The following is a 23,055-nucleotide window of genomic DNA, read 5'->3' on the forward strand; positions in this document are numbered from 1 at the left end:
ACCATTTTGCCAATGCCTTGTTACATTTCATCACTTTCCTTTTGGCTAATGTTAGTTTAGTTTTATACTTATTTCTACCTTCATTAATATGGGTTAAATCATGGATATTTCCTCCTAGTTCACAAGGACCATTCTAGAAAAGAAAATTTTAGAACACTGAGGCTAATGCTCCCTTTATCTTTACAGTCCACTTATTTAAAACTCTCAGATGAGGCTGCAGGTTCAATATATTTAACTGGCATGAATTTCTTCATAGTTTTGTTACTCTAGACTTGATTATTCACTTCATTGTCTCTGAAAGGTTCCAAATTGAATTTTACATTATTGAAGTGCTCACACAAGTTTCAATAATCTAGTTATCTCCTGTTCATTGATATCCTGTCTATTCCCTTCATATTTTAAGGCCATTCAGTCTGTAATTTTATACTCTTGACAACATGGACCTATTGTGGTGAAGGGCAAATTGTAGCAGGTCCAGGTCTAGGAGCTGATTCTATCCATGACTGACTTCTCAAAGCACTACATCACAGTAGAAGTGAGGGCCGCCGGGGGATTGTCATTGAAGCTCTTCAAAAAACATTACTTATCAAATTATGCATTCATTATACAGCCTTGAGGTTCATCTCCTAACAGGCAGTCACAAAACAATAGACCCCATTAAAAGAAGACTGTCAAACACCCAATGTGCAGAAAATCCAAAACAACAAATTGTGCAAACTATAGAAGTGAGCAAATAGCTTTGGGAACTGAGTCTACAGTCACAAAGCCAGTCATCACAGCAGCCAATCCAAGAGCCTGTTAGTTGTATGCCACGGCCTCAGTTCAGCACAAAGATAAGCAAACCTTGCTCAGTAGTGAGCTGAACACTGGCCAATCCCTCACCTCCGGCCTTAACAGCTCTAAATTCCCACATAAGTCAACTCCTGTCAAGAGCAAGTTCATCTTGGCACTGGTAAAAACGAGGGAAATGGTATTTCTGTTACACATTCCAGCCATTTTGGGTGGCCGTGTAGACCTGACACAGTGTGCGATTTTTTCTGATTTCCCTTTGAATCATCTGTGCCGTAATAGGGCGACTTTCGATTTGCATTGGGGAGAACATGTCAAAAGGAGTGTATTTTTCTGGTACTACCTTTACAAGAGTGAATGGGAAAATTCATCATCATTTCAAATATTAGTCAGCCTCTTGAATTCAGACTTGTAACTGTGACCTCCAAGGAACGGAGCCCATCTCTGCATTTGTGCTGCTGCTGTCAGTGGAACACCCTTCTGTGGATTGAAATTGGACACCAGTAGTTGATGATCAGTAAACTCTTGCCCATGAAACATTTTACATCCCAAACCAGACTCAAGGCCTCTCTGTCAATTTGTGAGTGATTTTTCTCTGCCGAAGTAAGGAAACGAGTTGCAAAGGCTATTATCTTCACTCATAACATGCAACATGACTGTACCTACACCATAATGCAAGGTATCGCAGGCTAGCTTCACTGGAGAATGTGGATTATAATATGTGAGTACAGCGTCTGACATCACCATTTCCTTTACCTTCTTGAAAGCCAACTCACACTGCTTTGTCCGTTGCCATTTCTTCCCGATCTGCAGTAATAAGCTCAAGGCGCAGAGCGCAGTAGCCATATACTTGTTATAGTAGTCAACAAATCATAAAAAGGACTACAACTGTGACATGTCCTTTGGCCTTAGGATATCCACCACTGGTTAAATTTTCTCAACACAAGGATTTGTGCAATCCTTGTGTATCAATCGTGTGACCACAGTAAGTGTTACTTGGCTTAAAGAACTCACACAGGTTGCATTGCATTCTGAGCCCATTACCTTTTAACCTTTTTAACACTATTTTGATGTTTTGGAGATGTTTCTTGTCATCCCCACCGGTAACAATGATGTGATCCAGGTAACACTGAGCCCCTGGGCAGCCTGGCAGCTCCTGGTCCACAGCTTTCTGCCAGAGTGCAGGTGTAGATGCCACTCCAAAAATAAGCCTGTTGCAGTGATAATGCCCTTTGTGTGTGTTTATAGTGAGAAACACTTTCAACTCTTCTTCCATCTCCATCTGCAAGTAGACCTCCACTAAATCCACTTTTCTGAAGTGTTTTCTTTCAGAAAGGTTTGCAGAGAAATCCTCTATCCTGGGCAGAGGGTATTTCTACTTTCCACTTTCAGTACTGGGTTGATGTTAACTTTAAAATCACAACAGATCATGACAGACCCCTTCTTCTTGGCTACTGATGTTGCCCGTGAGCTCCACTCAAACTTGGGAAGGATTCCTTCAGCCTCCACACAATCAAGCTCACTGGCTAGTTTACCACAGATGGTATAAGAAGGAACCGAATGGGGTTTGCAAAACTTGAGTGTGACATTTTCATCTAACAGCATTTTATACTTGATATGATTGATTTTTTCAATGCTATCCTTGAACACTGTTGTAGTATCATCCAGTATCTCCCTAAATGTTTTCATACGGCTTCATTGCAGGGGATGTGACATGTAAATCATTGAAGAATCTCCAGGCAAGTTGTATTGCCTCAGCCAATCACACCCCAACAATGCTGGTCCTCCTGCTTTTACCACATACAACCTCAATGTGGCTTGTTGGTATTGCACTGTTACTGATGTCATTTCCACAGGAGTCACCTTTTCTCATTTTAAGTTCTTAGTTGGATATCTGCTGGCTTCAGTTTGGTATCTTTGAAATGCCATTCAAAGTCATTTGGGGAATGACTGAAAGTGCTAAGCCAGTGTCCATTTCCATTCTAATTAATTTGCTGTTCATGTCTGGTGTAAACAATATTGCTTGTCTGTTGTTAATCTTCACACTGTAAATCTCAAGACCACACAATCCTGTGTCCTTATCATTATCAGATTCTTCGTCTACAGCATGCAAATTAATGTTTGTTTTGAAAGTACAACTCAATTTTTAGCATCTTCTCTTCCTTGTGCAGACCATTTATTTCTGTCTGCCCAACGTACTCCTTGTATGTGTCTTACTTTGTTGTATTTTTTGCACGTATCACCTTTAAATCTACATTTATTTGCTGTATATGAGCACCTGCCACAATGATCACACTATGTCAGGCTAGTTTCTGTTTAGATGTTGTAATTTTATGCATGCTCACTTTCATTCCTGACTCCAACTCAGTTGCACCTTTCTGCGATTTCCATTTAAACAGCAATTTCCACTGCTCATTTAAATGTAAGCTGTGCTTCAATTAGGAGCTATTTTTGAAAGCTTTATTTTAAGATTCTACAAACCAAACAATCTCTCAGTGCATCATTACGCCCATCACTGAACTGACAATGCTCAGCCAATCAGCAATGTACACTGAAATGGACCGTCCTTTTTCATTCTGCTTATCAAATCTAAAGTGTTCTGCAATCGACAATGGCTTTGGTTCTAAATGTTCCTGCATCACTTTTACAATAGCGGCAAATCTCATTTCTGATGGCTTGTTTGCAGCAGTCAAACTTCATAGCAAACTGCATGACTTTAAACCTAATACACTCAGCAAAATTGCCACTCGTTTCACATTGGTTATTTCATTTGCTTCAAAATATTGTTCCAGTAGCTCAGCATACATGAGCAAGTTACCCACTGTGTAATCAAACTTGTCAATCTTTTTGATGTAATCAGCCAATCCTGATTTTTTTTAATGATTTATATCAACTGGCACACTCACTCTTAATGAACCCTGAATTCTTCTATTTTTTTTCCTTTAATAAAAGAACTCGACCATGTCTTCCTTTCCAAAGACCAACTCTCCACGTGCTGGGCTGTGCTAAACTGATTTACTTCAAACATTTCACTACGCTCAAATGATTGGAAGCCATTTTAGGTTCATTTTAAAAATATCTAATCATCAATGTTATGTTTTGTAACTTTAAAACATTAAATTAATTCAAAGAAAACATGGGAGTCCAAAAAAATACTGATGTCATTTGATGTACATACGAATCACATGGTAGCATGACATATGCAATTAACATATTTACACATATAACCCAAAATAAATTATTTAAATGAACAAGAATGCTTAATCTAACAATAATTAGCTTGTTCTGGTCTGACCACATAGATGCAATGACAAAGAAGTCTCACCAGCATCTCTAGAGGCTAAAGAAGTTCTGTATGTCCCCTTTAATTTTGCATGTCCTCACCAATTTTTATTGAGGCACAATAGAAAGCACCTTATCTAAATGCATCAAGGCATGGTATGGCAATTGCTCTATCTGTGGCAACAAGAAACTGCAGAGACTGTGAACATAGAATAGTACAGCACAATACAGACCCTTCGACCCACAATGTTGTGCTGACCCTCAAACCCTGCCTCCCATATACCCTCCAACTTAAATTCCTCCATATACCTGTCTAGTAGTCTCTTAAACTTCACGAGTGTATCTGCCTCCACCACTGACTCAGGCAGTGCATTCCACACACCAACCACTCTCTGAGTAAAAAACATTCCTCTAACATCCCCCTTGAACTTCCCACCCCTTACCTTAAAGCCATGTCCTCTTGTATTGAGCAGTGATGCCCTGGGGAAGAGGTGCTGGCTATTCACTCTATCTATTCCTCTTATTATCTTGGACACCTCTATCATGTCTCCTCTCATCCTCCTTCTCTCCAAAGAGTAAAGCCCTAGCTCCCTTAATCTCTGATCATAATGCATACTCTCTAAACCAGGCAGCATCCTCTGTACCCTTTCCAATGCTTCCTCATCGTTCCTATAGTGAGGCGACCAGAACTGGACACTGTACTCCAAGTGTGGCCCAACCAGAATTTTATACAGCTGCATCATTACCTCGCGACTCTTAAACTCTTTCCCTCAACTTATGAAAGCTAACACCCCATAAGCTTTCTTAACTACCCTATCTACCTGTGAGGCAACTTTCAGGGATCTGTGGACAGGTACCCCCAGATCCCTCTGTTCCTCCACGCTACCAAGTATCCTGCCATTTTCTTTGTATTTTGCCTTGGAGTTTGTCCTTCCAAGGTATACTACCTCACACTTCTCCCAGCTGAACTCCATCTGCCACTTCTTAGCCCACTTCTGCATCCTATCAATGCCTCTCTGGACACAGCTTCTATCCTTTTACACTGCGTACACTTCCCGAGGTCTCAGTAAATCAGTCAACATAATCAAAGACCCCACCTACGCTGAATATTTTCTCATCTTCCTCTCCCATCAGGCAGAAGGTCCAAAAGCCTGAAAACCAGGCTCAAGACAGTTTCTATTCTGCTGTTATAAAATGATTGAATGGTTATATTAATGTGATTAAATAGATTTCTGACTTCACGATCTTCCTTGTAACAATCTATCTGCTGTCTATCTGCACTGCACTTTCTGGATTACTGTAATGGCAAGACAACTTTCAGGATTGTATACTGCATACATACTTTGACAATAAATGTACTGTGAATCTTTGAATGTTTGCAGAATGAATGTATTACGTATTTACTTTGCTTCCTGTGACTACGCATAGATTTAGCTTGCATTTCAAATTTTTATATGCAAGCTTCTGGACACTAATGAAAATGGGTAAAAATAACTTTATTTTGGTATTGGAACTATTCTCAGTAACATAGAAAATTCTATTAATCACATTCTGCTGGTCGTGTTTCCTTGTTTATTGCATACAGCTATGCCTGAATACTCAATTTCATTGATTTATATTAAAATGAAGTCCAATGAGTTCATCATCCACGTAATGGACTCTAACTTAAAGCTGTGAATAAGAGCATTGCTGAAAATTCAGAATAAGAATCAGGTTTAATATCATTGGTGCATGTTATGAAATCTGTTAACTTAGTAGTAACAACGCAATACATATTATATAGAAAAGAATGAAATACAGTAAGTATATTGAAAGGTTAAATTAAAACTAGTGCAAAAACAGAAATAAAAAAGGGAGGTAGTGTTCATGGATTCAATGTCCATATAGGAATTGGATGGCAGAGGGGAAGAATCTGTTCCTCAGTCACTGAGTGTATGCCTTCGGCTTCTGTACTTCCTTCTGATGGTAACAATAAGAAAGCATATCCTGGGTGATGGGGGTCCTTTCTGAGGCACTTGTCCTTGAAGATGTCTTGGACAATGTGGAAGCTAGTAACCATGATGGAACTGACTAATTTTACAACTTTCTGTAGCTTTTTTCTATACTGTGCAGTAGCCCGACCCTCCAAACCAGACGGTGATGCAGCCTGTCAGAATGCTCTTCACAGTACATCTATAGAAGTTTTCAAGTGTTTTAGGTGACAAACCAAATCTCCTCAAATCCTTAATGAAATATAGCTGCTGTCTTGCATCCTTTGTATCTGCATTGATATGTTGGGACCAGGTTAGATCCTCAGAGATATTGACACCCAGGAACTTGAAATTACTCACTCTCCCCACTTCCAATCCCTCTATGAGGATTGGTTCATGTTTCCTTGTCTTACTTGTTCTGAAGTCCACAATCAGCTCTTCAGTCTTACTGACATTGAATGCAAGGTTGTGGCTGCGACACCACTCCACTAGCTGGATATCTTGCTCCTTTACGCCCTCTTTCCTCCATCTGAGATTCTGCCAACAATAGTTGTATAATCAGCAAACTTATAGATGGTATTTGAGCTATACCTAGTCACACATCTCTGGGGTAAGCACACATCTCTGAGGTGTGCCAGTGTTGATTGTCAGCGAGGAGGAGATGTCTACACAGATTGTGGTCTTCCAGTTAGTCATGGATCCAATTGCAGTGAACGGTACAGAGGCCCAGGTTCTGCAGCTTTTGATCAGGACTGTAGGGATGATGGTGCTAAAATCTGAGCTACAGTCAATGCACAGGATCCTGACATAGGTGTATATATTGTCCAGATTATCTAAGACCATGTGAAGGGCCATTGAGATTGTATCTGCTGCAGACCTATTGTGAGGCAGGAGTTGATTCTACCCATGACCAACCTCTCAAGCATTTCATCACAGTGGATTTAAGTACTAGACTCTGACCTATAGACAATGAACAGGATCCTGACATAGGTGTTTGTATTGTCCTGACGAAGGGTCTCGGCCTGAAACGTCGACTGCACCGCTTCCTAGAGATGCTGCCTGGCCTGCTGTGTTCACCAGCAACTTTTATGTGTGTTGATATAAAAAGCAGTTCCAGCACCGACCCCTGCAGAACACCACAAGTCACTGGCAGTCAACCAGAAAAGGATCTTTTTATTCTCACTACTAATCAGCCAATGCTCTAACTATGCCAGGAACTTGTCCTGTGTCAGCAAGTACTCCATAACCTCATCCTTATCAATTGACTCCAACGTATTCCCAACCACAAAGGTCAGGATAACTGGTCTATAATTTCCTTTCTGCTGCCTTCCTCCTTTCTTAAAGAGTGGAGTGACATTTGCAATTTTCCAGTCCTCTGGCACCATACCAGAGTCCAATAATTTTTGAAAGATCTCTGTTACATCCTCCACAATCTCTACCACTACCTCCTTCAGAACCCTAAGGTGCAGTTCATCTGGTCTGGGTGACTTACGTATCCTTAGATCTTTCAGCTTTTTCAGCACCTTCTCCCTAGTAATAGTAACTGCACTCACTTCTCTTCCTTCACGTCCTTCAACATCTGCTAGTGTATTTCACAGTGCAGACTGATGCAAAATTCATATACTTTATCTGCCATCTCCTTGTCCTCTGTTATTATTTCTCTGACCTCATTTTCTAGCAGTCCTATATCTACTCTCGTTTCTCTTTTATTTCAAACATACTTGAAAAAGCTTTTACTATCCACTTTGATATTATTTGCTAGCTTACTTTCATATTTCATCTTTTCCCTCCTAATGATCCCTTTAGGTGCTCTCTGTAGGTTTTTAAAAGCTTTTCAATCCTCTATCTTCCCACAAATTTTTGTTTTGTTGTATGTCCTCTCTTTTGCTTTTACATTAGCTTTCTCTTCCCTTGTCAGCCTTGTTTGTATTATTTTGCCATTTGAGTATTTCTTCATTTTTAGAATACATCTATCCTGCACCTTCCTCATTTTTACCAGAAGCTTATGCCATTGTTGCTCTGCTGTCTTCCCTGCCAGCATCTCCTTCCAATTTTCTTTGGCCTCTTCCTCTCTCATATCACCGTAATTTCCCTTACTTTACCGAAATACCGCTGTATCAGACTTTACTTCCTCCCTGTCAAATTTCAGGTTGAACTCAATCATATTGCTATCACTGTCTTCTAAAGGTCCCTTTACCTTAAGCTCCCTAATTGCCTTTGGTTTATTACATAACACCAGTCCAGTATAGCTGATCGCCTATTCGGCTCAACAACAAACTGCTCTAGAAAGCCATCTCGTAGGCATTCAACAAACTCACTACAGACTTTTTTTTACAGACTTACATTGGACATATTTTGCTGCTGGTAAATCCATATAAGGAACTTGCGATCTATTCCACCATGGTAAGTACCACTTTATTATTGAATTTAAATGAGAGTAACAATTTTTGCACAGTATCTTCACTATTAAATTAGATGTAATTTGGGTCATTCTCTGTAGAATTCAACTAAGTAGAGTCAATATACAGTACTCCTATGTCATTGGTGTGATAATTAATATCAGGAGCCCCATGGTTTTGAGGCGTGAGTGCACGTGCACATTCCTTTATCCAAAATTCTGAAATCCAAAAAGCTCCGAAAACCGAAGTTTTTTCGCCAACAGTTGATGTCACTCAGTGTGACATGACAACACTAGCAGAGTCCGCCAGACGTCAGTTGTGGCTCAGCACTTGTACTGGTTACACATGCATCTGCTATTTGCCGATATTTTGTGTTCACTGTTGACTTTGTGTTTAATTTCACTGTGAAAATGTCAAAAGTAGCTGCAGGTACCCCTATGGGTAACAATGAGAAAAAGAGAAGGAAGCATCTATCATTATCAATAACACAGAAAGTGGAGTTATTACAGAAGCTTGATCATGGTAAGTCTGTTTGGCGTCTTACTGAAGAAAATAGTGTCGGAACTACCACTGTATATGATTTAAATAAACAGAAAGACAAGCTGCTGAAGTTTTATAGTGACAGTGACAGTGATGTTCTACATTTATTCCAATAAATCATTTACCATGTGCTTGAAGCTGTATATTTTTATGTTTTATTGAATGTGTTCGTTGGAAATAAAAAATTTTCTTGTCATTATTCCCTAAACAATACAGTATAACGACTATTTGCATAGCATTTATATTGTATTAGGTATTATAAGTAATTAGATTATGAGAACATTCAATCCTCTTTTATTGTCATTTAGAAATGCATACATGCATTAAGAAATGATACAATATCCCTCCAGAGTGATATCATAGAAAACAGGACAAACCGAAGACTAACACTGACAGAACCACATAATTATAACAAATAGTTACAGCAGTGCAAAACAATACCATAATTTGATAAAGAACAGACCATGGGAACGGTAAAAAAAGTCTCAAATCCCGATCGACTCCCGAGTCCCCAATAGCAGGTGGCAAAAGGGAGATACTCCCTGCCATAAACCTACAAGGCACCGACAACTGCCGATGCCTTGGAAGCAGCCGACTACAACTGACACCGAGTCCGTCCATCCGAAAACTTCGAGCCTTCGACCAGCCCCTCCGATACAGCCTCTTGAGCGCCATCCTCTGCTAAGCGCCTTCAACCTAACCCCGGCCGCTGAAACAAGCAAAGCTGAGGATTAGGGGCCTTCTGCTCCGGAGATTCCAGTTACCACACAGTAGCAGCGGCAGCGAAGCGGGCATTTCAGAAGTTTTCCAGATGTTCCCCTGTACTCTCACGTCTGTCTCCATCAAATCTGGATTGTGCACGGTCCCCTACTTGACAGATTACAGATATCATTCACTGGAGGGGCCGCGCCTGCTGCATGGCGCCGCCATTTTCTCCTCCTCCTCCTCCAGATTAAATAATCTAGAGATGATTTAAAGTATATTGGAGAATGTGCGTAGGTTTGGTGTGCTGCTTGGTCCTAAAGTCCACCATACTGAGACAGGTTAAATAAGGGACTTGAGCATACATGTTTTTGGTATGGGCGGTGGTGGGGGGGGGGGGGTGTCCGAAATCCTAAAAATTCTGAATTCCAAAATGCAACTGGCCCCAAGGATTTCAGGTAAGAAATTGTGGACCTGTAGTAGATTCAAATGTTCAACCTAACTTCACACTCAGAATTTTTTGTATTAATGTAAGAAGTCCAAATTTCCTTCCCTAAAAAATTTAGTATTGTCTCATCTCTCGTACATCTTGGATATATGACCATTTAGCAATGTATGAATAACTCTAGATTTGCTAATTATTCCATGGTCAGGATAACTTGTAAAGCCATCTTTCAATGAACTTTAGAAATTTCAAGAGGAAGACACCTTCTGCTGCATTTCTAAATATTTGTTTTATCATCTTTGCTTTATTTGGAGATGCAGCGCATAACAGCCCCATCCGGCCCAACAAGCTGTACCGCCCGGCGACCCAACTATTTTAACACTAACCTAATCACAGAGCAATATACAAATACCAATTAACCTGCTAACTATTGGGAGGAATCCAAAGCACCCAGAGGAAACCCAGGTGGTTCGCAGGGGGAATGTATAGACTCCTGCTAGATGGCACCAGAATTGAACTATGAACTCTGGAACACCCTGATCTGTAATAAGACCATAAGACCATTAGACGTAGGAGGAGAATTAGGACATTCAGCCAATCGAGTCTGCTCTGCCATTCCATCATGGCTGATCCCAGATCCACTCAACCCCAAATACCTGCCATGTTGCCATATCCTTTGACGTCCTGACCGATCAGGAAATGATCAACTTATACCCTAAATCAGGGGTTCCCAACCATTTTTGCACTGCAGACCGGTTTAATATTGACAATATTCTTGTGGACCGGCCGACCCGGGTGGGGGGTGGGGGGTAGGTAGGGTTGCCAACGGAAAAGAGTAGCAGTCAAATACGTTGTGTTTGACCCGAGAAAGACTACAATGACCATGAAGCCTTGCACGGGCACCTGTGTGCATGCGTGACTTGCGCATGCGTGCACATGCTGATTTTTTTCCTACAAATCGTTTTTGGCAATTCTGTTCGGCGGGGGGGGGTGTTAATCACTACCAGAATATAGGTGATAAGTGGCTAATACAATCAATTTCGTTTCTAAAAGGATTTATCTAACGAATTTAATATTAAACACACAGTGCATATTTTCCTCACATGAATATAGTGATAAGTCAATTATCAGGGGAGGACAGGGGAGTTTGAAGTAACTGTCGAAGTAGAAGTGGTCGAGGCAGGTTCGATATTATCATTTAAAGAAAAATTAGATCGGTATATGGGCAGGATAGGAATGGAGGGTTATGGGCTGAGTGCAGTTTGGTGGGACTAGGTGAGAGTAGCGTTCGGCATGGACTAGAAGGGCCAAGATCACCTGTTTCCGTGCTGTAATTGTTATATGGTTATATGGTTATATAAGTCACTTATAAGTCAATAGCATCACAACATTTTAAGTAACGTTTGGATATTAAACACACAGCACATATTTTCCCCGTATGAACATATAAAATCATTGCAACACACCAGTATCGCTGAATCAGTGGGAGTCCTGGGCTTGTTTCCCTGCAACAAGATGGTGCCATCGAAGGGTGAGGGGAGACAGCGATACTCGAAGGCGGTTCCTTGTGTCCAGTCTATTCCGCAATTTAGTTTTCGTTGCATTCATTGCAGAGATACGTTGGAAATGGAAGCAACGTTTTCAGTGCTTTCGTGGCTATCTCAGGATATTTAGCCTCGACTTTGATCCAGAATGCTAGCAGAGATGTTATGTCAAACATACTTTTCAGCCCGCCATCATTTGCAAGCTCGAGTTGATCTTCTTCCCGCGCTGACGGGGATGATGTGCGGGTAATGACCTCACATGCGTTCAAGCTCAACAGTGGGCGTGATAGGGAATGAGGGAAGGTGCAGCTGACTCATATCGCCAAATCATATCGTTTCCTCGCGGCCCGGTAGCACATGCTTTGCAGCCCAGTACCAGTCCGCGGTCCGGTGATTGGGGACTGCTGCCTTAAATATATGCATGGACTTGGCCTCCACTGCTGTCTGTGGCAGAGCATTCCACAGATTCACTACTCTCTGGCTAAAAAAAAATCCTCCTTACCTCTGTTCCAAAGAGTTGCCCCTCAATTCTGAAGATGTGACCTTTAGTTCTGGAAAACCCCACCATAGGAAACATCTTCTCCACATCTACCCTATCTGGTCCTCCCAACATTCGGTAGGTTTCAATGAGATTCCCCCCACATTTTTCTAAATTCCAGTGAGTACAGACCCCAAGCTGCTCAACGCTCCTCATATATTAACCCCTTTACTCCCAGAATCAACCTCACGAACCACCTCTGGTCTGTCTTCAATGACAACACATCCTTTCTGAGATACAGGGCCAAAAACTGTTGACAATACTGTAAGAATGGCCTGGCCAGTGTCTTAAAAAGGCTCAGCAGTACCCCTTTGATTTTATATTCTATTCCCCTTGAAATAAATGCCAACATTGCATTTGCCTTCTTTATCATAGACTTAATCTGTAAATTAACCACCTGGGAGTCTTGCACGAGGATTCCTAAGTCCTTCAGGACCTCTGATGTTTGAACTTTTGTCATGGAAACACTAACTCAGAACAGCAGAGTGACTTTGAGTTTCGTTTTAAGTGTTTATTAACGTAATATCATGGAGAGTCTGCAGCAGTCACCACCGCCACCAGAGCTCTGATTTTTAGCTTATACTGAGCTCATATTTATACAGAAAGACAAACAACTTCACATAACATTGTTTTGCGTCCCACAGTCGTTCAAAAGACATATCAATTATCTCTCAGCGTGAGTCTAACAGTTCTCTTTGTTCCCTGTTATCTGGACTCATGCTTTACCTCTGAATGCGAGTCTATCAATTCTCCCTGCTTCCTGTTATCAGGACTCATAATTTACTCCAAGACGCATCCTCCCTCCTGGTTATGGGGGCCTGGTACCTTGCTTACATAGAAACATAGAAAACCTACAGCACAATACAAGCCCTTCAGCCCACAAAGCTGTGCCGAACATGTCCCTACCTCAGAACTACCTAGGCTTTACCCATAGCCCTCTATTTTTCTAAGCTCCATGTTCCTATCCAGGAATCTCTTAAAAGACCCTATCATTTCCGCCTCCACCACCGCCGCCAGCAGCCCATTCCACGCACTCACTGCTCTCTGTGTAAAAAACCTACCCCTGACATCTCCTCTGTACCTGCTTCCAATCACCTTAAAACTATACCCTCTCGTGCTAGCCATTTCAGCCATGGGGAAAAGCCTCTGACTATCCACACGATCAATGTCTTTCATTATTTTATACACCTCTATCAGGTCACCTCCCATCCACCATCGCTCCAAGGAGAAAAGGCCAAGTTCACTCAACCTATTTTCATAAGGCATGCTCCCCAATCCAGGCAACATCCTTGTAAATCTCCTCTGTACCCTTTCTATGGTTTCCACGTCCTTCTTGTAGTGAGGCGACCAGAACTGAGCACAGTACTCCAAGTGGGGTCTGACGAGGGCCCTATATAGCTGCAACATTACCTCTCAGCTCTTAAACTCAATTCCATGATTGATGAAAACCAATGCACCGTATGCCTTCTTAACCACAAAGTCAACCTGCGTAACAGCTTTGAGTGTCCTATGGACTCGGACGCCAAGAACCCTCTGATCCTGCACACTGCCAAGAGTCTTACCATTAATGCTATATTCTGCCATCATATTTGACTTACTAAAATGAACCACCTCACACATATCTGGGTTGAACTCCATCTGCCACTTCTCAGAGGAGATTTGCATCCTATCAATGTCCCTTTGTAACCTCTAGCAGCCCTCCACACTATCCACAGCATCCCCAACCTTTGTGTCATCAGAAAATGTACTAACCCATCCCTCCACTTCCTCATCCAGGTCATTTATAAAAATCATGAAGAGTAAGGGTCCCAGAACAGATCCCTGAGGCACACCACTGGTCACCGACCTCCCTGCAGAATATGACCCATCTACAATCACTCTTTGCCTTCTATGGGCAAGCAAGTTCTGGATCCACAAAGCAATGTCCTCTTGGATCCCACGCATCCTTACTTTCTCAATGAGCCTTGCATGGGGTAGCTTATTAAATGCCTTGCTGAAATCCATATACACTACATCTACGGCTCTACCATCATCAATGTGTTTAGTCACATCCGCAAAAAATTCAATCAGGCTCGTAAGGCACAACCTGCCCTTAACAAAGCCATGCTGACTACTCCTAATCATATTATGCCTCTCCAAATGTTCATAAATCCTGCCTCTCAGGGTATTCTCCATCAACTTAACAAGCACTGAAATAAGACTCACTGGCCTATAATTTCCTGGGTTATCCCTACTCCCTTTATTGAATAAGGGAACAACATCCACAACCCTCCAATCTTCCGGAACCTCTCCCGTCCTCATTGATTTTGCAAAGATCATTGCCAGATGCTCCCTCGCTTCCCACTATAGTCTGGGGTACATCCCATCTGGTCCCAGTGATTTATCCAGCTTGATGCTTTCCAAAACCTCCAGCACATCCTCTTTCTTAATATCTACATGTTCAAGCTTTTCAGTTCGATGCAAGTCATCCCTACAATCACCAAGATACTTTTCCATAGTGAATACTGAAGCAAAGTATTCATTAAGTACCTCTGCTATTTCCTCCAGTTCCATACACACTTTTCCACTGTCACACTTGATTGGTCCTATTCTCTCAGATTTTATCCTCTTGCTCTTCACATACACGTAGAGTTCCTTGGGGTTTTCCTTAATCCTCTCCACCAAGGCCTTCTCATGGCCCCTTCTGTATCTCCTAATTTCATTCTTAAATTCCTTCCTGCTGGTCTTATAACCTTCGAGATTCCTATCATTACTTAGTTTTTTGAACCTTTCGTAATCTCGTCTTTTCATCTTGACCAAATTTACAACAGCCTTTGTGCACCACAGACCTTGTACCCTACCATCCTTTCCCCGTCTCATTGGAATGTACCTACTCAGAACCCCACGCAAATTTCCCCTGAATATTTGCCACATTTCTTCCGTACGTTTCCCCGAGAACATCTGTTTACAATTTATGCTTCCAAGTTCCTGCCTGATAGCCTCATATTTCCCCTTACTCCAATTAAATGTTTCCCTAACTTCTCTGTTCCTATCCCTCTCCAATGCTATGGTAAAGGAGATAGAATTGTGATCACTATTTCCAAAATGCTCTCCCACTGAGAGACCTGACATCTGACCAGTTTCATTTCCCAATACCAGATCAAGTACACCCTCTCCTCTTGTAGGCTTATCTACATATTGTGTCAGGGAATGCCAGTCAGGGAGATACCATTCAATATTTGGGAAATTATAATCTCCTACCATGACAACCCTGTTATTATTAAACCTTTCCAGAATCTATCTCCCTATCTGCTCCTCGATGTCCCTGATACTATTGGGTGGTCTATAAAAAACACCCAGTGGAGTTATAGACTCCTTCCTAATCCTAACTTTCACCCACAGAGACTCCATAGACAACCCTCCATGACTTCCTCCTTTTCTGCAGCCGTGACACTATCTCTGATTAACAGTGCCACGTCCCCATCTCTTTTGCCTCCCTCTCTATCCTTTCTGAAACATCCAAAACCCAGCACCTGAAGTAGCCATTCCTGCCCCTGCATCACCCAAGTCTCTGTAATGGTCACAACATCATAGCTCCAAGTGCTGATCCACGCTCTAAGCTCATCTGCTTTATTCACGATACTCCTCACATGAAGATAAACACATCTCAAACCATCAGTATGAGCGTATCCCTTCTCTATGACCTGCCTATCCTCCCTTCCACACTGTCTCCAAGCTTTCTCTATTTGTGAGTCAACCTCCCTTCCCTCCATCTGTTCAGATCGGCTTGCACCCCCCAGCAATTCCAGTTTAAACTCTCCCCGTTAGCCTTTGCAAACCTCCCCGCCAGGATATTGGTCCCCCTGGGATTCAAGTGCAACCCATCCTTTTTGTACAGGTCACACCTGTCCCAGAAGAGGTCCCGATGATCCAGAAATCTGAATCCCTGCCCCCTGCTCCAATTCCTCAGCCATGCATTTATCCTTAACCTCACTCTATTCCTATACCCACTGTCGCGTGGCACAGGCAGTAATCCCAAGATTACTACTTTTGACGTCCTGCTTTTCAGCTTCTTTCCTAACTCCTGTAGTCTGTTTTCAGGACCTCCTCCCTTTTCCTACCTATGTCATTGGTACCAATGTGTACCATAATCTCTAGCTGTTCTCCTTCCCATTTCAAGGTATGGTGGCCGCGATCAGAAACATCCTGGACCCTGGCACCTGGGAGGCAAACTACCATCTGCGCTTCTTTCCTGCATCCACAGAATCGCCTATCTGACCCCCTAACTAGAGAGTCCCCTAACACTGCTGCCATCCTCTTCCTTTTCTTACCCTTCTGAGCCGCAGGACCAGACTCTGCCAGAGGTGTGACCACTGTGGCTTCCCCCAGGTGGGCCACCCTCCACAAAAGTACCCAAACAGGAATACTTATTGTTAAGGGGGACAGCCACTGGGGTACTCTCTAGCACATACTTCTTGTCCTTCCTTCTCCTGACTGTTACCCACTTCTCTGTCTCCTGTGGTCCCGGGGTGACTACCTGCCTATAGCTCCTCTCTATCACCTCCTCACTCTCCCTGACCAGACGAAGGTCATCAAGCTACATCTCCAGTTACCTAACACGGTCTCTAAGCAGCTGCAGCTCGACACACCTAGTGCAGATGTGGCTGTCTGGGAGGCTGGGAGTCTCCAGGACCTCCCACACCTGACACTGAGCACAGAAAACCGGCCTCACGTACATACTTTCTGTCTTTGCTTTAAACAGATAATCTAACCCTTTATCGCCGAAGCCCCGTTAAGCCAAAGCCTTCCTATTCTGTCTTCCTCTACTCCATCGCCCACTTCTCCGACGCCCACTCTATAAATCTGTCTTCTTTTTAAACTCTTCCCGTTGTTCTCACTGGCTGAACTCCTTATTGGAGTTCCTGGTACTGCGCTTATCATCCAAAGTTATTCTTGACTTGCATCAGCAGTCTTGAGTCCAGAATGGTCAAGTATCCCATCATGCACTAGTTTTAAACATTTATACCACAACTTCTCTCCATTTACATAGTAGTCTGCACTATTGTTCCTTTTACCAAAATGCATTATCTTACCATTCCCAACACTGTAATCCATCTGCCACTTTTTTGCCCATTCTTCTAATTTGTGTAAATTCTGCTGAAATCGCATTGCTTCCTCAGCACTACCTACCCCTCCACCTGTCTTGGTATCATCCACACACTTTGTCACAAAGCCATCAAATCCACCAAATAAATCACTGACAAACAATGTGAAAAATAGCGGTCCCAGTACTGACCCCTGATGAACACCATTCACATAACATCGCTCTAACCGCTAAGCAACCGTGGTGCTCTTTATATTTTGTTATCAGCACCTCAGGTAGTTTGTACCATTTTCCACACAAGTATGATCCATGAGAGAGTTTCATCTACATTCCCTAAAACAGATGGCTCAAAACTTGAATCCTCAATATTCACATTGATTGCAGTTTCAGTTCAGCCACATGAAGAATCAGTATGTTTCATTCCTTGGAGCCAAAGTTGCAGAATAAAATAAAAAATAACACCGTGCAGAAGTGAAAAACCGACAGAATTTATAACTCAGCTCATGATCACTCATCCAGTCCCTATGGTCCCTTGTTACTAAGATGGAACGCTTTGGATGATATGACTGCCAGTGTTGAACGGATTGCTTTGTGTGAATGGTGTGACCCAAAGTATAGTAGCTTTGTGGGGGGATCATGGACCATTTATATATTAGATATGAATGATAATCGATGAAGTAGGCATGCGACTAATAGTGAAGTGTTGCTTGTGTAAAGAGAACTGTGACCTCAGTAACAAAACACTGTTGCAATTGTCAGTGAGGTTTCAGGTTCATTTAGAGTTCTGTGAAAACACAAACAGAGCAGTCTGAAAATTATTTGTCCTTTTCAGCTTCGTGTAATTACTTTATCTTCCTTTAAATAAAAGCTGTTTTTATATTTTGGTAACAACTTTGTTTGCTAATTTATTTTATATTTCTTGGAAACAAATTTTGATTCTGCATTTCATTAAAAAGGACTCAATATATAGTGGCAGTGGTGTAGACAAGATCATTTAAAGTAATTTCAACTTTGTTTTGGTGAACTTCTTGACCCTTTTGTTTTGATAACAGTTGCTTGAAAATATAAGCATACCTGTCTATCACCATCCTAGGCTCCCAAAAAGCATACAGAAATTTGGAAGGTATTTAAGTTGTTTGGACTATTTTCTGTTATGCATGATAAGGCTGGAGCTAGAGGTATTAAAATTAGGTAGTTAGACTTGTGATGAGCCTGATTTGCCAAAGTAGCAGGTGGGGGTGTTTGGGGAAAGAAAGCAGTGGAGGAAGCACAAAAGCATCTGTTGCAGAAATGTCCTCAAAATTGTTGACTTTGAAAAGCATTCACTTTGAGAGGTAAAATTTAAACAGAAAATTGCAAGATGATATAATGATTAGAACGCCATTACAAAATCTCACTGGAGGTTGAGTTTCCAGCAATTTTTCCGGAAGATGTACACGGAAAGTCTTTATATGGAACAGAAATCTGGAGGGTGCAAGGAACTAACCTGCTTTTGAAGAAACGGCTGAGATTTGTTTTGCAGAAGATGCAATGGAGGATCAAATTAAAGTAATTCTAGTCGGTGAGTCACACATTGCAGGAAGAGGCCATTTGCCCACAATGTGTATCCTGACTATAAAATCCTATCCATTTACCAGCACTTCATCCATGGTCTTCTAAACCTTGGTTACTCAAGTAGTCATCCATAGAAACATAGAAACATAGAAAACCTACAGCACAATACAGGCCCTTCAGCCCACAGAGTTGTGCCGAAAATGTCCGAACCTTACAAATTACTAGGCTTACCTATAGCCCTCTATTTTACTAAGCTCCATGTACCTATCTAAAACTTTCTTAAAAGACCTTATCGTACTCACCTCCACCACCGTTGCCGGCAGCCCATTCCACGCACTCACCGCTCTGAGTGAAAACTTACCCCTGACATCTCCTCTGTACCTACTCCCCAGCACCTTAAATCTGTGTCCTCTTGTGGCAACCATTTCAGCCCTGGGAAAAAGCCTCTGACTATCCACACGATCAATGCCTCTCATCATCTTATACACCTCTATCTGGTCTCCTCTCATCCACCATCACTCCAAGGAGAAAAGACCGAGTTCACTCAACCTATTTTCATAAGGCATGCTCCCCAATCCAGGCAACATCCTTGTAAATCTCCTCTACACCCTTTCTAAGGCTTCCACATCCTTCCTGTAGTGAGGCGACCAGAACTGAGCACAGTACTCCAAGTGTGGTCTGACCAGGGTACTATATTGCTGCAACATTACCTCTCGGCTCCTAAATTCAATTCCACAATTGATGAAGGCCGATACACCATACGCCTTGTTAACCACAGAGTCAACCTGCGCAGCTGCTTTGAGCGTCCTATGGACTCGGATCCCAAGATCCCTCTGATTGTCCACACTGCCAAGAATCTTACCATTAATACTATATTCTGCCATCATTTTTGACCTACCAAAATGAACCACTTCACACTTATCTGTGTTGAACTCCATCTGCGAATTCTCAGCCCAGTTTTGCATCCTATCAATGTCCCGCTGTAACCTCTGAATGCCCTCCACACTATCCACAACACCTCCAACCTTTGTGTCATCAGCAAACTTACTAATGGACTGAATCATCTAACATTTCCTTTCCCTAGCGAGCAGGATCAGTGCTGTAAGGATCTTCAGTAGCGGTAATGTTAACATTAATGGCGGCCCGACTTTGTTGTTCGGAGGCCTCTGTGGTTGGGAATCCCAAAGTCATGCTCTCTGCCTCTTCAATGTTAGCTGCTGACTGTGGCAAGGACGGTGGTCCTGTGCTAACGCTGGTGCTAGCGCTAGCTGTTGAACAAGTCTCTGTTTGTCCACCGGTCTCAGACTGTGACAAGAGCAATGGTACTGCTGCATCATCGAGCACAGGTTTAAAAAATTCTGTCATGCTTTTTCTCACGGTCCTCTTTTTCTTGTTTCTTTGTTCTTTTCTGTGCTCCCCTCTCATATTTTCTTTTTGTTAGCCATGATGTTAGCTACCTATTTTGGGCCCCTCTGCAGCTTGGGCCCCTGGACTGCAGCCCAGCCTAGCCCTACCTAAAGTCCAGCCCTGATCACACCTGTAGAATTGATATGTCAGCCTGCCCATCTCTCCACTGTAGTTTCTGTAAATAGATATAATACCCCAGTCCCAGGTACCTCTCCATGACCCGAGTTCATCTGCCTTATCCATCAGGTTTCTTGCACTAAAGTAAATACTACTTGTTGTCTCAGGCAATCCTTGCTCCCTGTCCTGTTCCTGCCTCTTCTGTTTATCACATTTAACTACTTTACACACACACTTTGGAAGGTACGTAGGTCAGGAAATTGACCCCATTATGATTAGTTGTGTGCCAGATGGAAAGTGCATAAGCTGGTGGAAGAATTTTAGCAATCAAAATTATCGATGATGATTTTGTAGCTGTAGGTTTTGGAGCAAAGCTGTCAGAAGCAACTCAAGATTTGACAGATAGGCTATTTTACATGACTTGTTTGAAATCCATACCAAGATGTATCGCATTGTGAAATTATCTATGCCTTAAGATTGTAAACTTTAAGAACCAGTGTACCAGCTTCTTCTATTTTAAGTTATTTGCATCACCACTCTTCCCTGAAGTATTCCGCATGAGCTAAACCTCTTAGATGCTTAACCACTAAGAGGTTTGACAAATGAAGAAGAAATCTACACATATAATGACAGTCTCAATAAGTTAAATCTGTGGGTATTAATCTCCAAAATGGATTTAAGAATTTCAGTTTTGGTCACCTCACTACAGGAAGGATGTGGAAACTATAGAAAGGGTGCAGAGATTTACAAGGATGTTGCCTGGATTGGGGAGCATGCCTTATGAGAATAGTTTGAGTGAACTTGGCCTTTTCTCCTTGGAGTGAAGGAGGATGAGACGTGACCTGATAGAGGTGTATAAGATGATGAGAGACATTGAACATGTGGATAGTCAGAGGCTTTTTCCCAGGGTTGAAATGGCTAGCAGAGAGGGCACAGTTTTAAGGTGCTTGGAAGCAGGTACAGAGGAGATGTCGGGGTAAATTTTTTTAAGCAGAGAGTGGTGAGTGCGTGGAATGGGCTGCCGATGATGGTGGTGGAGGCGGATACGATAGGGTCTTTTAAGAGACTCCTGGACAGGTACATGGAGGTTAAAAAAATAGAGGGCCATGGGTAATTTCTAAAGTAAGTACATGTTCAGCACAACATTGTGGGCCAAAAGGCCTGTATTGTGCTGTAGGTTTTCTATGTTTCCATGTTTGAAAGGTTTCAAAGGTACAATTTATTATCAGAGAAATGTAAACATCCTGAAATGCCTCTTTACCCCAAGAAGGAACAACAGTTAAATGTTAGAACCCCGAAGCCACTCCCCCCAGCTCTCCTCCCTCCCTCGCATTAATGGCAGTGAGCAACAATCCCCACCCCCCACTGGCAAAAATAAAGTGCACTTGCTACCAGCACTCACACGTGAGCAAAGCAATAGCAAAGACACAGACTTACAGTTACCCCAAAGACTACATTGTTCACCTGATAATTTGACATGCTGCAGGTTCTCTCTCTCCTAATAAGGGAGAAAGAGATGACTCCATTTTCTAACGAATGGGGAGACATAACAAACAACTCGCTGGTTTACGATGTTAAAAGTCCATTATGTGGCTTTTTCGAGCTGTGTGCCTGAAGATCGCAAGAATCCTGGGACCCCAGGCACACAGATGTTCCGACTCCCCCAACGACACACGGATCTCCTGTGGTAACACCTACCCTTGATCTGCCTGTCTCCAGTTCCTCGAGATCCCAGGCTTCCGAATCTGAGCCGAAATCTTAGGCCAAGCCTTTGGTGGGCCAAATAACGGCTGATTGTGGAACCCTGAGAGCGGGTCCCATTCCCGCAAAGGTCCTCCGACGCTCCAAGGAAAAAGGGCTGAGTTCACTCAACCTATTCTCATAAGGCATACGCTCCAATCCAGGCAACATCCTTGTAAACACAAACAACAGGAATTCTGCAGATGCTGGAAATTCAAGCAACAAAGTTGCTGTTGAACACAGCAGGCCAGGCAGCATCTCTAGGAAGAGGTACAGTCGACGTTTCAGGCCGAGACCCTTCGTCAGGACTAACTGAAGGAAGAGTTAGTAAGAGATTTGAAAGTGGGATGGGAAGGGGGAGATCCAAAATGATAGGAGAAGACAGGAGGGGGAGGGATGGAGCCAAGAGCTGGACAGGTGATTGGCAAAGGGAATATGAGAGGATCATGGGACAGGGGGTCCGGAGAGAAAGACAAGGGTGGGGGGAACCCAGAGGATGGGCAAGGGCTATAGTGACAGGGACAGAGGGAGAATAAGGTGAGTGAGAGAAAGAATGTGTGTATAAAAATAAATAACGGATGGGGTACGAGGGGGAGGTGGGGCATTAGCGGAAGTTAGAGAAGTCAATGTTCATGCCATCAGGTTGGAGGCTACCCAGACGGAATATGAGGTGTTGTTCCTCCAACCTGAGTGTGGCTTCATCTTTACAGTAGAGGAGGCCGTGGATAGACATGTCAGAATGGGAATGGGATGTGGAATTAAAATGTGTGGCCACTGGGAGATCCTGCTTTATCTGGCGGGCAGATCATAGGTGTTCAGCAAAGCCGTCTCCCAGTCTGCGTCGGGTCTCGCCAATATATAGGAGGCCACATCTGGAGCACCGGACGCAGTATATCACCCCAGCCGACTCACAGGTGAAGTGTCGCCTCACCTGGAAGGACTGTC

At 42.7% G+C, this 23,055-nt stretch overlaps 1 protein-coding gene across 1 annotated transcript in view; it reads left to right on the forward strand.

Moving 5' to 3' along the window:
• myo16 (myosin XVI) overlaps window positions 1-23,055 on the forward strand; it is a 541,014-nt gene that overhangs the window by 177,297 nt on the left and 340,662 nt on the right. The window contains exon 11 of the mRNA XM_072264587.1: window positions 8,379-8,444. Within this exon, the coding sequence (XP_072120688.1) occupies window positions 8,379-8,444 (66 nt within the window). The remainder of the gene's footprint in view (window positions 1-8,378; window positions 8,445-23,055) is intronic.

This window comes from Mobula birostris, chromosome 7, assembly GCF_030028105.1.
Source record: "Mobula birostris isolate sMobBir1 chromosome 7, sMobBir1.hap1, whole genome shotgun sequence".
NCBI classification, from domain to species: Eukaryota; Metazoa; Chordata; class Chondrichthyes; order Myliobatiformes; family Myliobatidae; genus Mobula; species Mobula birostris.